The sequence below is a fragment of the Lodderomyces elongisporus genome, chromosome 1 (assembly GCF_030384665.1).
Source record: "Lodderomyces elongisporus chromosome 1, complete sequence".
Classification (NCBI taxonomy): domain Eukaryota; kingdom Fungi; phylum Ascomycota; class Pichiomycetes; order Serinales; family Debaryomycetaceae; genus Lodderomyces; species Lodderomyces elongisporus.
This window is the reverse complement of record NC_083673.1, coordinates 880,518-894,063: the sequence shown is the minus strand read 5'-3', so window position 1 is coordinate 894,063 and position 13,546 is coordinate 880,518. Positions and strand designations below refer to the sequence as shown.

At 37.3% G+C, this 13,546-nt stretch overlaps 6 protein-coding genes across 6 annotated transcripts; all 6 read left to right on the top strand. All coding sequences in view use genetic code 12, as the record gives it.

Annotated features, from left to right (window-relative positions):
• Window positions 1–87: 87 nt before the first annotated feature.
• Window positions 88–3,234, top strand: PVL30_000320 (uncharacterized protein; the record flags this gene model as incomplete). Its single annotated transcript, XM_001527759.2, has 1 exon — window positions 88–3,234. One exon carries the CDS (start codon window positions 88–90, stop codon window positions 3,232–3,234), a length of 3,147 nt encoding a protein of 1,048 aa, XP_001527809.2.
• An 841-nt stretch (window positions 3,235–4,075) lies between these two features.
• PVL30_000319 (uncharacterized protein) lies at window positions 4,076–4,693 on the top strand (the record flags this gene model as incomplete). The annotated part of the gene is made up of 2 exons (XM_061119161.1): window positions 4,076–4,082; window positions 4,425–4,693. 2 exons carry the CDS (start codon window positions 4,076–4,078, stop codon window positions 4,691–4,693), a joined length of 276 nt encoding a protein of 91 aa, XP_060975144.1.
• Window positions 4,694–5,177: 484 nt separating this feature from the next.
• GLY1_1 (Threonine aldolase) lies at window positions 5,178–6,305 on the top strand (the record flags this gene model as incomplete). The annotated part of the gene is made up of 1 exon (XM_001527758.1): window positions 5,178–6,305. One exon carries the CDS (start codon window positions 5,178–5,180, stop codon window positions 6,303–6,305), a length of 1,128 nt encoding a protein of 375 aa, XP_001527808.2.
• A 1,285-nt stretch (window positions 6,306–7,590) lies between these two features.
• PVL30_000317 (uncharacterized protein) lies at window positions 7,591–9,147 on the top strand (the record flags this gene model as incomplete). The annotated part of the gene is made up of 1 exon (XM_001527757.1): window positions 7,591–9,147. One exon carries the CDS (start codon window positions 7,591–7,593, stop codon window positions 9,145–9,147), a length of 1,557 nt encoding a protein of 518 aa, XP_001527807.2.
• A 500-nt stretch (window positions 9,148–9,647) lies between these two features.
• Window positions 9,648–10,649, top strand: MRPS5 (28S ribosomal protein S5, mitochondrial; the record flags this gene model as incomplete). The annotated part of the gene is made up of 1 exon (XM_001527756.1): window positions 9,648–10,649. The coding sequence occupies one exon, from the start codon at window positions 9,648–9,650 to the stop codon at window positions 10,647–10,649; it is 1,002 nt and encodes a 333-aa protein (XP_001527806.2).
• A 116-nt stretch (window positions 10,650–10,765) lies between these two features.
• DJP1 (X-domain of DnaJ-containing) lies at window positions 10,766–12,835 on the top strand (the record flags this gene model as incomplete). The annotated part of the gene is made up of 2 exons (XM_001527755.2): window positions 10,766–10,771; window positions 11,270–12,835. The coding sequence occupies 2 exons, from the start codon at window positions 10,766–10,768 to the stop codon at window positions 12,833–12,835; spliced, it is 1,572 nt and encodes a 523-aa protein (XP_001527805.2).
• Between the last annotated feature and the right edge of the window lie 711 nt (window positions 12,836–13,546).

Here is a 13,546-nt window from a genome sequence, read left to right as displayed (position 1 = left end):
TTTCTTGACCCAAATAAAGAAAGAAAAAAAAATTTCATTGTTTTTTTATTTTTGTTTGTTTGGAGGGCTTAGCAACTATCAATAACCATGATAGAGGTATTGATCACGGTCATTCCTTCTATATGTTGGCTTCTATATCGGTTCTATACTGTGTTGAGGACGCCAGTGGACAAGATCATCGAGGACCTCAACATCGAAATTCCACACATCCCCATAATATGTGTTGATTCGATTTCGGAATCCTTTATAGTGATCCATTGGGATGTGGACACTAGGGGTGATGAGAACTTGTACTACATTGTGATTATCAATGGTCAGGAAGCGGCAACTTTGACGTCGACTTCATGCAAGTTGAGAAACTTGGTACCCAAGCAAATGTATAGGATCGAAATAGTTGCAAGCAACACTATAACAAACTTCAAATCGAAGTCAGAGGCGATATATGTCGAGGCGTGTGACAAAAGTGAGATTGAAAAATTGACAAATGTTGAGACCTTGGAAGCGGAGATTATTGAGTCAAACTTGTACTACGATGATGAAATTACTGAAGATGAATCTTCGTCCAGTGGGTTGCAACAACTGCAGCAAGAATCTGATCAGAACCAGACCAAAACTCAAAAACTAGAACAAAAACAAGAACAAAAACTGCTGTTACAGTTGCTGTTACAGCGATTACCACCACTAGATTCCATCACTATTGACGGAATACGCAGTATCGATGACCCAAAGTTACTCAGTAATTATCTCGTTAAAGCACAAAATGAGTTGGTCAGAACCAACGCTGAGTTTAAAAGTTTTCAAAAGGACATTCAGAATGAGCATATTTTGTTACAGAAGGATCTCGCATATTACAAACATGAATTGGAAGAAGAGACGGATAGCAAGGTTAAAAAAGATCAAAACGTCAAGTCTTTGGAGAAATCGAAAAACAACCTCTCGTTTCAAAAATCAAAACTTCAAGCTCAACTTAATAGTATTAGAAATACAATAGCATTGCATAATTCGAAATTTCGTGAAAACGATTTGAAGATTAAAAAACTAAAGGATCGAAACTCGCACTTAGCAGAGATGGAGCAACATGAAAAGGAGAAAGTTGATAGAGAATTAAAAAACGTTGGAGACAAGACCTTGGGAGAACGAGTTGAGTATGAGAAAGTGGAGGAGAATATCAAAGCATTGATTGCTGAAAAGAAGGAGTCTATTGCAATATTGAATCAACTTAGACCATTAATTGACTTGTTCAACCTGACTAACCAAGCCAGTCTGACAAATGGGGGAAATAACACAAACACTGGCAATTTAAATAGTGGACATCATGAAAGCTCACCATCACCTGCGCCTGTTCAGAGTGCGACTGGAAATGGATCTGGCGCTGTAGGTGCTACTACTTCGAGCACAACACTGAATGCCAACTTTCCTGTGGTTTTCAACAAAGATGGATCCCTCACAAAGAATGCTTTTGATGCATTGCTCAAGATATTTCAGCTTATTCCCTCGTGGCAAGATGAAATCATGCATGAAATCAACAATTATCAAGAGTTTGAGAATCATTGGAGAGAAGCGTTTAAGAATGAGATCAGGAAATTTGTGTCTATACACCAGGCACTTGAGATTGCCAAGCTCAATAATGATGGCAACTACCAACCAGTGAAATTGACAGAGTATCAAGCCTCGATTGAGTTTGGTGGGTATAGCAATGCATTACCTAAACCAAAATTCAATCAAAACAGTAATGGCAGTGGCCACAACAGTGGAAATAGAAGTCATGTTTTGCAATCGTCGTCATCAGATTATGCGAAGAAGAATGAGAGAACCAATTTTGCCAACTACTATAGTCAAGTATACGCAAATGAAGGATCTGTTGATGCTTCACCTACAAGTGTCAATGCACCTGAACTATATCAACCAAGTCATTTTCCATATCAAAACCCCAACCACCAGCAACAGCAACAGCAACAACAGCAACAACAGCAGCAACAAATGCAAGTGCAAGTACAACCCCAGATGCCGATGCAACCTTCGCAAATTTATCAGGATTTTAATTCCAGTGACATGTCATCCTTGAACAATCAATCTGGATCATTTGCAACGAATCATCCTTACATTAGTTTGGAACAGATTAATGCTGCTACAACATCTGTACAGAATAGAGCGCTTGATGTGAGTTCGCCATTGTTGCACAATAGCAACATGTTGAATCTTGACCAGACATATGCTATGAGCAATGATGTTGTTTCCAATCTTGGTCTTAACCAAGGTGTACAAGCTTTCCCATATGACCAATTTCAACAACTGCAACAGCAGCAACAACAAGAGCATCACAATCAGAGTCAGAGTCAAAACCAAAGCTCGAACATGACGGCGTCACCTCTACCAATCCATATACTGTTACCTCTGGATTCTATTGGTTACAATGGTGATGCCATGAGTGGTGGAGTTTGTGCCGGTAATACGGCTACAACAGCCTCGGATTTGAATACCGGTTTGTATAATACCAATTATAATCATTCCGGAACGTTTGCACAGTCGGACTTGTGGAACCCGCAAACTACAAATATGAATATGAACATGAACATGAATATGAATGTGAGTTCATTTCATGATTTTTTGAATCCTAATTTGTCTGGTAGTGGTAGTAAGAGTTTCTTTGGTACTCCTTCAGGGAATATCTGGCAGGATGAAAGGGTGCAGAATGCAATAAGTCCAAGTACTGTAAACAATGTTGGTCACACGAGAAGTGTTTCTAGTAATGCGCAAATATGGAGAAATGATGTCAATGCTGCTAATTCGCTAGGGTTGGCTTCCTCATCTCCACATGGCAACTTTAGCACTTTTGGTGGGTTATCGGCAGCAGGTGCGGGTGTGGGTGTGGGATCAAGTGCGTCGCCATCTACAAAGAGAGAGTTTCAGCCGTTTGGAGATAGCATCCAATTGACAAGTTCAACAAATTCTACAAGTGCTACGGGTGCAGGTTTACAACATGGACAGAGTCAGAGTCAGAGTCAGAGTCAGAGCCAGAGTCAGAGTCAGAGTCAGAACTCGAATCTTCAACAGTACAATGATTATACCAAGTACAGTGACTATGTGGATTATAATGCTTATAGTAAATACGGTGAGTATGGTGATTTCCATGGGGCTTCCTCGCCTTTAGTGCACCAGCATGAATTGGAGCATACGGTTCATGAGCCTCATGAGGCATCAAGTCTCGATGTTGATGACCACTCAACAAATTGAACTACACTGTATATGAATAATATTTATTTTTGTTGAGTATTTAGTTATTTATTGTTTGTTGTTTAGGGCGTGTGGCGTGTGGGGTGGAGTGTATACATCTGTGTATAATTGTGTATATATATTTATATATATTTATATATATATTTATATGTATATACAGCAACAGAAGAAAAAAATAAGTAGGAAGATCTCGGCTATAGAAGGAAGGAGAGTATAAGGAAGAAAACAAAAAAAAACGCAATAATGTTGATTATTGTAGGCATTTAAGCAAGTAAGGGGCACAGGAAGTAGCAGATTATGAGGGAAATGGGGAGGCAAGGTTAAAGGGAATATTGTGAGGGTGAAACGTTATTAGCAATATAGAATTGGGGGGGGGGGGGGGGTAATTGGTGCTGTTGTTGGTGTTGTTGTTGAGTTGATACGATTGATTGTACCTTCTACCTTTGAGTACACTTCACAGCCACCAATATATTTCCCACTCTCGTTTTCCTTTCTAGTACAATTTAGTGTTTCTTACTCGACCAACTTGACGGCATAATTGAAACGATTTCCGAGGCATTTTACTTGACAAAGTGTTGGCGGGTAAAAGTTTGTGCTCTCTAATTTGTTTTTTTTTTGTTGTATTTTTTATTCTCGTTTTTTTTTTTTTCTTTGGGTTCCAATCCTCTGCGGCATTTCTGACCTGATGGCGTTTGAGGGATGTGACACAAAACTAAATTTTTATTTTTCTTTTTGTTTCCTCATTTTTTTTTTTTTTATTTTTTTTTTTATTTTTTTATTTTATTTTTTTATTTTATTTTTTTTTGTGGTTTTCTTTGCTATTATTTCTTACACTGATTATATGTGGCGTTGCTCGGAGTTCTCTACATAGTTGCTTTTATACCCAATTGCAAGGAAGATAAAAAAAAAGACTGCTTATTTTTTTGTCAAGGTATGTTTTATAAAGATTTCTCTCTGAAAAGGTCAATGTAAACCATTTTTTACCATATATATATATAACAGAAGCGTTAACTTGATAGCCAGAGTAGTTTCTTCTGGGCAAGCATCTCCACTTGTGCTGCTGCACTTTTTTTTTTTTTGATCTTTGGTCCTTGCTGTCAAAAAAATAAAATAAAAAAAAAAGAAGAAGAAGAACAAAAATTTCTTTTTTTTTTCTTTTTTTTTTTTTGCTCAGATGGAAAAATAAATAGCAACGGGTCACACAAAGCAGAAAGCATTATATTTGCAGGAGGAGAAAGAGCAGAGAGGGGAACAGAAGAATCTGCCAAAGGGCATTTTGGACATGCTTGTTCCAGAAATGGTATACCAGAACGAGCTCAGACTTGGAATGAGGAGGAAGATGAAGGACAAAGAAGAAGAAGAAGAAGAAGAAGAACAAGCAGAAACTCCTGTAGCAGCTGCAGCTAGGGTTAGAGCTGGAGCTGGAGCTGGAGCTGGAGCTGGAGCAGCAGATGTCTGATTACAAATTGTTATGCTGTAACAAAAACAGAAAATATTGTTCTTCACAAACCATCTCGTTTTTTCATATTTATAATCAAAGAAAGGTAACCATATATATATAAATATATATACACGATTCTTTAGTATTCTTTTCTTTTCCTTTTCACTCCTTGTTTTTTTTAAAATTTGGATTCTTGCTTTTTCAAATCTTGAGGTTTATCCGGTCTGAGATATTTTATTGACCGCTGACTCATTCTTACCAAAAAAAAAGAAAAAAGAAAAAAGAAAATAAAAAAGATCTTGTTGCATTACAATCTAGAATAAGTTCTATACATACCTATAAATATATATATATATTTATATATTTATATATTTATTAAGGAACTTTTTCTTTTTCTTCAATAATATCTTAAACCAAATACTACACCTTTGTTTATTTTGCATCGCAACAGATACACCTTGTATAATTTGTACTTCACTTGGTCAAATCAACTCACGCCACAATGACAGTTGACGAAGAAGAAACATTCAAAACATTCAACGAATTCAGAAGTGACACATTCACAGTGCCCACAAAGTCGATGATTGAAGCGGGCTTCATGAATGCGACATATGGTGACTCCGTATACTGCGAGGATGAATGCACCTTGGAATTGGAACTGCGGATGTGCCAAATTACTGGCAAAGAAGCCGCCCTTTTCTGCAGTAGTGGAACCATGTCGAATCAAATCGGACTTCGTGTCAACTTGATGCAACCCCCATATAGTATCCTATGCGACTATAGAGCACATGTGTTTTTACACGAGGCTGGAGGACTCGCAACCTTGAGTCAGGCTATGGTTCACCCAGTAATTCCTTCCAACGGAAACTACTTGACTTTTGAAGATGTCATTGCCAATGTCACCTTGGACGATGGTGACATCCACGCGGCACCAACTAAAGTGATATCATTGGAAAATACCTTGCACGGAATCATTATGCCAATCGAGGAGATTGCCAAGATTAGCAGATTCTGCAAACAAAACGATATAAAATTACATTTGGACGGAGCTAGATTGTGGAATGCCTCAGTAGCCACTGGAATTCCAATTATGGAGTACTGTTCATATTTCGACACTGTTTCCTTGTGTTTGTCCAAATCATTGGGTGCACCAATGGGATCGATATTGGTTGGCCCATCACAAGCAATCCGCAAGGCAAACCACTTTAAGAAACAAAATGGAGGTGGAATTAGACAATCAGGTATCATGGCTGCAATGGCTCTACATGCAATCAAGTACAACTTGCCCAAGATTGAGAAATCGCACGCATTTGCCAAAAGCATTGGCGACTTTTGCAATGAACACAATATCAAGTTGGAATCACCAGTGGATACAAACTTTGTATTTATAGATATCAAGGCAAACAAGATGGACGACAAGGTGCTAATTGATTTGGGTAAAAAACACAATGTCAAACTCATGGGTGGTCGAATTGCATGTCACTTTCAATTAAGTCCTCAAAGTGTTGAAAATGTAAAGAATTGTCTTTTGGAGTGTCAGCAGTATAGCTTGAAATGTCCTCATGTGCCCGATGGAAAGAATAATAAAAAAATGTACAACTTTGATGCTATTAAAGTTGCAACTGTTTAAAACAAAGAGTAATGAGCAGGTTTTATAGATTATTGTTTGATTCTTCTTTTCTATTTTCAAAAAAACAAGCAAATAGAAGAAAGAAAAAAGAAAAAAGAAAACAAAGGAAAACTAAAAATAGGTTTAATGTTGAATGACAAAAGTGTACTTATATATAATGGCCATTTGCATGAATTGTTTTGTATTTTATTTTGATTTTTCTGCTTGCTTTTTTGGGTTGTTTTTTTTGAAATCTTTTATTTCCTGTTCCGTTCTTTTCTTTTCAATTCTATTCTATCTGCTCAAAGTCTCCTCTCTAATCAATTTGTTTTTGAATCCATTTATCTACCAACAACTAACAAGCTTGATATATATACATACATACATAATGCAATTCTAGCATGGCACGTGGTCGGGGTAGATGAATAAGAAGAATGAATGAAGATAAAAAAAGAAAAAGAAAAGGGGGAAATACTTAATATATGAAAATAACAAGGAGGTAAAATAAAAAAGCCCCTCAACGATTCGTGTCATTCCATAAAGTATTTACAGTTGCCATAAAGGAAAAATTATAATCGCAAATCCTTGCAACTTGGCAACTTGGCAACTTGGCAACTTGGCAACTTGGCAACTTAACAACAGCTGTCAAATCAAAAGAACAAGAACCTTTGGAAAACTAATTGTTGTCAAGCTGTCTCTCGATGACTGTGACGACCATTTATATACAAATATTGCATTTGTTTGTCACTTGCTTCCAATAGTTTTGGACTCCTTTGGCCCAATTTTGTTTTGCTTTTGTCCACAGTCTTTGCTTATATGATCTGCTCTAAATCTTTTACTAATTAAATCCAATCCCTCAATTCTCTCTCTTTCTTTTTCTATCCTTCATATCCTTTAACTGAATTGAAAAAATTTGAGTTGTTGATAATACATTCTTTTATTGTAATTATTATTGTTATTATTTTTTCTCTCGCTCACTCTCTCCATATATATAATTCTTTTTTTTTTTTTGTCTTTTGAGCATAATGTTTATACTTTTCAGCAATCTATCACAGGCAGCTTATTGTTTATTCTATCAACCACAGTCACAGCTATTTATAAAGCAAATCAAAGTAGCACGTTTCAATTTCAAAAATAGTTTCGAGGTAGCTTTGAATTGCCTTGCTTTCTTACTCACCAGATAAGCCTCCTAAATTAAACTGTTTTCAGTTAATTACCTTACCCCACATACACTTACACTGACACTGACACACTACACTGACACTGACACACTACACTGACACTGACACTGCCACATAAAACCATTATGGCCAAGAAAGTTGCAAGCGAGCCGGTTCTTTCAGGACTAACTAATAACAAAGAGAACCACGATTCTGCAATAATCGATGATGAGTATGATGATATCAACGACAATGTCAGCAGAAGTGGGGGCAATAGTCTTTACTCATCGTCAAATGCAAGTCAATCACTGATACCTACAACGCCAACATTAACGAGGTCCGACTCTACGGCTTCGGTGCCTTTCTTGGACATGTCCAAACTCATGTTTGCCAATGACTTTGATTTTGGATTCAACTTGAACGACGTCAGCGATAAGACCAAGAAAAGAGTCAACAGCTTGAAAAATAAGACCAAGGAGAGATTGAGCATCTACAATAAAAGAGGCAACATTGAACTTGATAAATTGCAAGATGTCTTAAACCAAAGATTACTCAAATTTGACGAGCGGATTCACCGCAACCTCACTAGCTCATCAACAGAGAAGTTATTCTATGCCGTTAGTGTATTCCTTATAGCGTGTGCAGGGTTTGTGATTGGCAAGTACCCCGAGTATTTCCCTCATTTCCACACCGCTATTTTTGTTGTCCTTATGCCGATTAGATTTTACACTTATTTTAAGCAGTCCTTTCAGTTTTATTTGGCGGACTTGTGCTACTATGTCAACTTGTTGCTTATGCTCTTTATTTGGGTGTTTCCTCAATCACCTACATTATTCGTTTCAGTGTTTTCGTTATCGATGGGTACATTATCGTGGGCCGTTATCACCTGGAGAAACTCTTTGGTATTGCATTCAGTGGAAAAGACCACATCGTCTTTTATACACGTAATGCCGCCTGTTACAATGTTTGTTATGGTTCATGAACTTCCAACAGAATATATAGAGAAGGTTTATCCGGGAATTGCTGCGATAGATAGTTGGAATTTCATAACAAGTTTGGTGATAACATCGATGTATTATACCATTTGGCAAGTTAGTTATCACTATTTCATTACCATAAAGAAGAAGGACGAAATCGAGAAAGGTAAGGTGACTTCATTTAGCTATTTGAAAAAGAAAAACAGATCAACGCCTCTAGGAAGATTTGTCAATGGCTTACCATATTTGTGGATGCAGACTATGGCATTCACGCTTATTCAGTTTGGATACCAATTGCTCACCATGTTACCCTGTCCCATTTGGTTCAAGTATAAACATGCATGTGGCCTGTTTGTGTGCTTCATTTTTATATGGGCCAGCTATAACGGTGCTACTTGGTATATTGATGTGTTTGGCAAAAGATTGGAGAAAGAGGTTGCAAAGTTGAAAACTGAAGTTGGAAAGTTACAACAAGAGAATGAAAAATTGCAATTCTCGCCTGTGAATAGACCACAGAATCCTACTGATGAAAATGAGGATGTAAAATTTGAGGATTTAAACGGTGGATTAAGAGATCAGGGTCAATCGAAAACAACGGCAACGGCAACGGCAACGGCAACAGCAAATGCAAATACAAATGCAAATACAAAGATGCAACCAGAAACAGTTAAGCCTATTCATCCAACTACAGCTACTGGCAAGACAATCACCGAACAAAATCATTGATGTTAAAAATGCGGTGGTATACTTGTAATTGATTATTCATTTTATTCTCTACTTTGTCTAGTTATTTCGTTATTTTTTAAACTATTTATTGACAATATATGAAAAGTTGTAGCATTTTCCCCCTTCCCCTTCTTTATTTTCGTTTTCTTCTTATTTTTTTCCAATCTCAGTAGCAGGCTGATAAATTCATTGTAATTGGACTGTGGTGAGAATTATACTTCAGTCAAATGATCTACCCCTTCTTTGAATTCAACTTTAACATCCTACTCCAACTTTTTAGCATGCACGACCTATTGATGTACCAATTGGTTCTTGAAAAAAAAAAAAAAACTTACAAAAAAACATAGAACCAGGCGAGGAAAATGAGAAAAAAAAAAAAACCTACAAAAAAAATCATTTAAAAACATTTAGAGGAAAAAAAGAAAAATTTGTTAGTGAAAGAACATCCAAGTTGGTATTTGAACATAGCCAAGTCCGTACATTTACAAATACTTAAACAAATGTCTCAACTGGCGTCCAGTATGCTTCGAAGGTGTCTTCACACGACAACGAGGCTCTTGCAAAAGCAAAAGGGGGATAATACTAGTAAGAATACGGGGGATATTACCAAACACTTAAATCTCCTCAAATCATATTACAAACCAGAGTTGTTACAAAGTATTCAAATTGCTGAGTCTGTTGTACCAGCAAAAGACTATCTCGATCTCAAGTTACATGGCAGGGACGGTCTTTCCAGTGTTCCTCCCACAAACCTCAATTTTGATTACTCGCGGGATGATCCCGAATGGACAGAACCAATACTATATCCAAATCAAGGTTTAGGTCGTGTTCCATATCCACCAATTCCGCAAGTGGCATCCCCAGATCGTGATGATATGAAGATTAGGTTTGCAGAAGCAAGACACGGTCCCAATGATATTGCCAAGAATGTTTCTGTGGTGAAAAACAATCCTGAGATTGCTCGTGGATTGGCACAATTGACAGGGTTAGATGAACAATATATCAAGAATCTCTACGTTCGTGCCTTGGTGATGAAGCGTGTTGCCCAAAAGACATCTAAGGGTAATGTTCCCAGTTTCTGGGTCATGTCAGTTGCAGGAGATATGAATGGTATGATTGGACTTGGAATAGGAAAATCGAGAGATGGTATTAGAACTGCGGCCTCAAAAGCACATTGGCAAGCTGTGAAGAATATGCAAAAAATCAACAGATATGATAATAGAACTATTTTGCAATCTTTTGAAACTAAATACCACGGTGTGAAATTGAACTTCAAGCCTGCTCCTATCGGGTTCGGTTTGAGATGTAATCATATTGCATTTGAAATCTGCCAAGCAGCAGGTATAAAGGATATCAGAGGTAAGATTTTTGAATCAAGAAATCCATTTATGGTGGCAAAGGGATTCGTTGAAGCCTTGACCAAGCAAAAGACTATCCAAGAGTTGTCATTGAATAGAGGTAAGAAGATTGTAGAATTGAGAAAAGTCTATTACCAAGAATAATGAGAGAAACCAGTTTACTTGGTGGATGCACCTGTGTACTTGTGTACCTGTGTATATGAATGTGCATGTATATATATTTATATACGTATAGTATATGGTCCTATTTGTTTTTAGAGATGAAAGTTATTGTAAGCGTAAAGTAAGATGTTGGTGTCCTTAGAAGTAGAAAATACGCTTGCTCACTTTGTTCTCTTACAATTTGAATTCATGTTTTTGCAATGTGTGATGATATTTCTCGTTTTGTTACATTATGAGGCTCTCTCGTTTCTCTTCAATATTCTTCCTTTGTTTTGTCGTGTGAAATTTTTGACACTCTATTTTGTTTTTTAGTTATTTTTATTTATTTTTTTTTTTTCGATTTTTTATTTATAAACAAAAAAAAAAGTTCTTGATAAGATTTAGCCTCCCAGGAAACCAATTTTTTTTTTTTTTGCTACTAGATTAATAAAACATTTTCCTTCAACTTCAACTTCAACTTGTCTTCTCAAACCTTTCGTTGCCTAAGAACTATTGATCTGCATATCCAAAAACACTATTGCAGGTACAGTATCAAATAAATCAAAATCAAAATCATAATTGAAACTGTAAAATTGAAGAAACAAAATTACTTGTCATAAAAGATGGTTGTTGATACAGAATACTACGACTTACTTGGCATTGAAGTCACAGCTACTTCACTTGAAATCAAAAAAGCTTATAGAAAGGCGGCTATACGTTTGCACCCCGACAAGAATCCCAATGATCCGACCGCTGCTGCGAAATTCCAAGAAGTTGGTCAGGCATATCAGGTCTTGAGTGATGACGCATTGCGAGCCAAGTATGATAAGTATGGTAAACAGGAATCAATACCATCAGAAGGGTTTGAAGACCCAGCAGAGTTTTTCTCCATGATCTTTGGTGGAGAGGCATTCAAGGATTGGATCGGAGAGTTGAGTTTGCTTCAAGAATTGACAAAGTCTGCTGAACTCTCTGGATACGGCGATGATGATGATGATAATAATGGCAAAGATGACGTGACTAAGAAGGAGGAGAACGAAACTCAGGGGAAAAACGAAAAGAAAGAGGGATCAGGAGGAAACGAGAAAGGTGCAAAGGATTCAAAAAATACACCTACATATAGCGAACATGCAGCACAAGAATCACAGGATACCGATGAAAGACCATTTAGTTCTTCAAGTAACCAAAAACTACTTTCAAATGCGGCGCATGATGACACCAAGCTAACGCGCAAGGAACAAGAGGAGAAGAGGAGGAAGGAGGAGTTGGAAAAATTTGAAGAAGAGTGTAGGATAAAGAAGATTGAAACAAGGAATGAATTGGCTAAGAAGTTGATTGAGAAGCTTTCGCTATTGACGGAAACAGATATGAAAGACGATGTGGTAGAATCATTTAAAGCGAAAATTAAATATGAGGCCGAGTCACTCAAAATGGAGAGTTTTGGGTTGGAGATTTTGCACACCATTGGACTTGTATACAAAAGCAAATCCAAGATTTTACTAAAAAACCAAACATTTTTTGGGTGGGGTGGTTTATGGGCATCGGTCAAAGAGAAGGGTGGAGTTGTTAAAGATACTTTTAGAACGATTTCTGCGGCTCTTGATGCTCAACGAACAATGGAAGAATATGCGCAGATGCAACAGGACAATGAATATCATGCAAAGAAAGAGGCAGAGGAGGAGGAGATGAAAAAGAAGAATGCCGATGCGGAAAAGTCTAAATTACAAGAGCAACTAGATAAAGTACATCGCGAACAAGAAGAAGCACAAGCCAAGGAGACGTTAGGCGAGATTCCAAAGGAGACTTCTAAGGATACTGTAAACGAAACTTTAGGTGAGGATAGTAAAGGTCTGAAACCCCAAGCTGAACCAACAAAGCACACGGCCGAAGATTTGGCCGAGATGGAAAAGTTTTTGCTTGCTAAAGTGTTAGCGGCTGCATGGAATGGATCCAAGTTTGAGATCCAAGGAACTTTGCGTGCCGTCTGCGATTTGGTTTTAGATGATGAGGAAGTACCATTGGAAAAAAGAGTAGCGAGAGCTCAAGCGATGAAGTACATTGGTGAAGTCTTTTCCAGTATAACGAGGACAGAGGCCGAGGACGAAGAAGCAAGGGTATTTGAGGAATTAGTTGCTGAGGCTAGTAAAAAGAGAGAGAAAAAGAAGAAACCAAAGGCCGAAGCTAAGTAAATGTAAAAAAGTGGAACATTTGATAGGATTGAGTTTGTGTATGTGTATGTGTGTGTGTGTGTATGTGTTTTTTCTCTTTCAAATACATTAATTTGTAAATGAAAGGTGAAACCCTCCCCCCCCCCCCCCCCCCCCCGAAAACCATTTTTAGGTAAATTTGAGGAAAAAAAGAGGGAAAACAGAAGGGGAAGCGGTAAATTTCTCCACAAAGCACTAGTGTAGATTTGTATGTACCTTAAAGAAACCAGAAAAAAAGAAAAAAAGAAAAAAAAAAATTTGTAAACCAGAATGGTTAGTCCCTTCTAATGTGTGGAGATCAAAAGTTCGGCTCGGAAGGTCAATATCAAACAGTTCGTAACCTTTTCAGTATTTGACATTTTCTTTGTTTTTCGATGTTTTTCCTTTTTTCCTCTTTTTGTGTTTTTGTGTTTTTCTGTGTGTGTTGCCGTCAAAGACCATGCAAACACAGAAACAAGCACAAACACATACCTACACACTATATGTGTATATTTAACTCTCACTAACCCAACCTTTTTCTCCAAAACTCACGAGAGACAAGTAATGGCACAAAGTCGGATCGCCGAATGGGTCTTGGGTAAGAAGAAAAAAAAAATGCCTTAGGAACTCTTTTTATACAACAAGAGCCGTTTGTTCAAACGGCCTTTGTTTCCAAATACTGCTTTTGCTCTCCATATCATCACCATCATTACT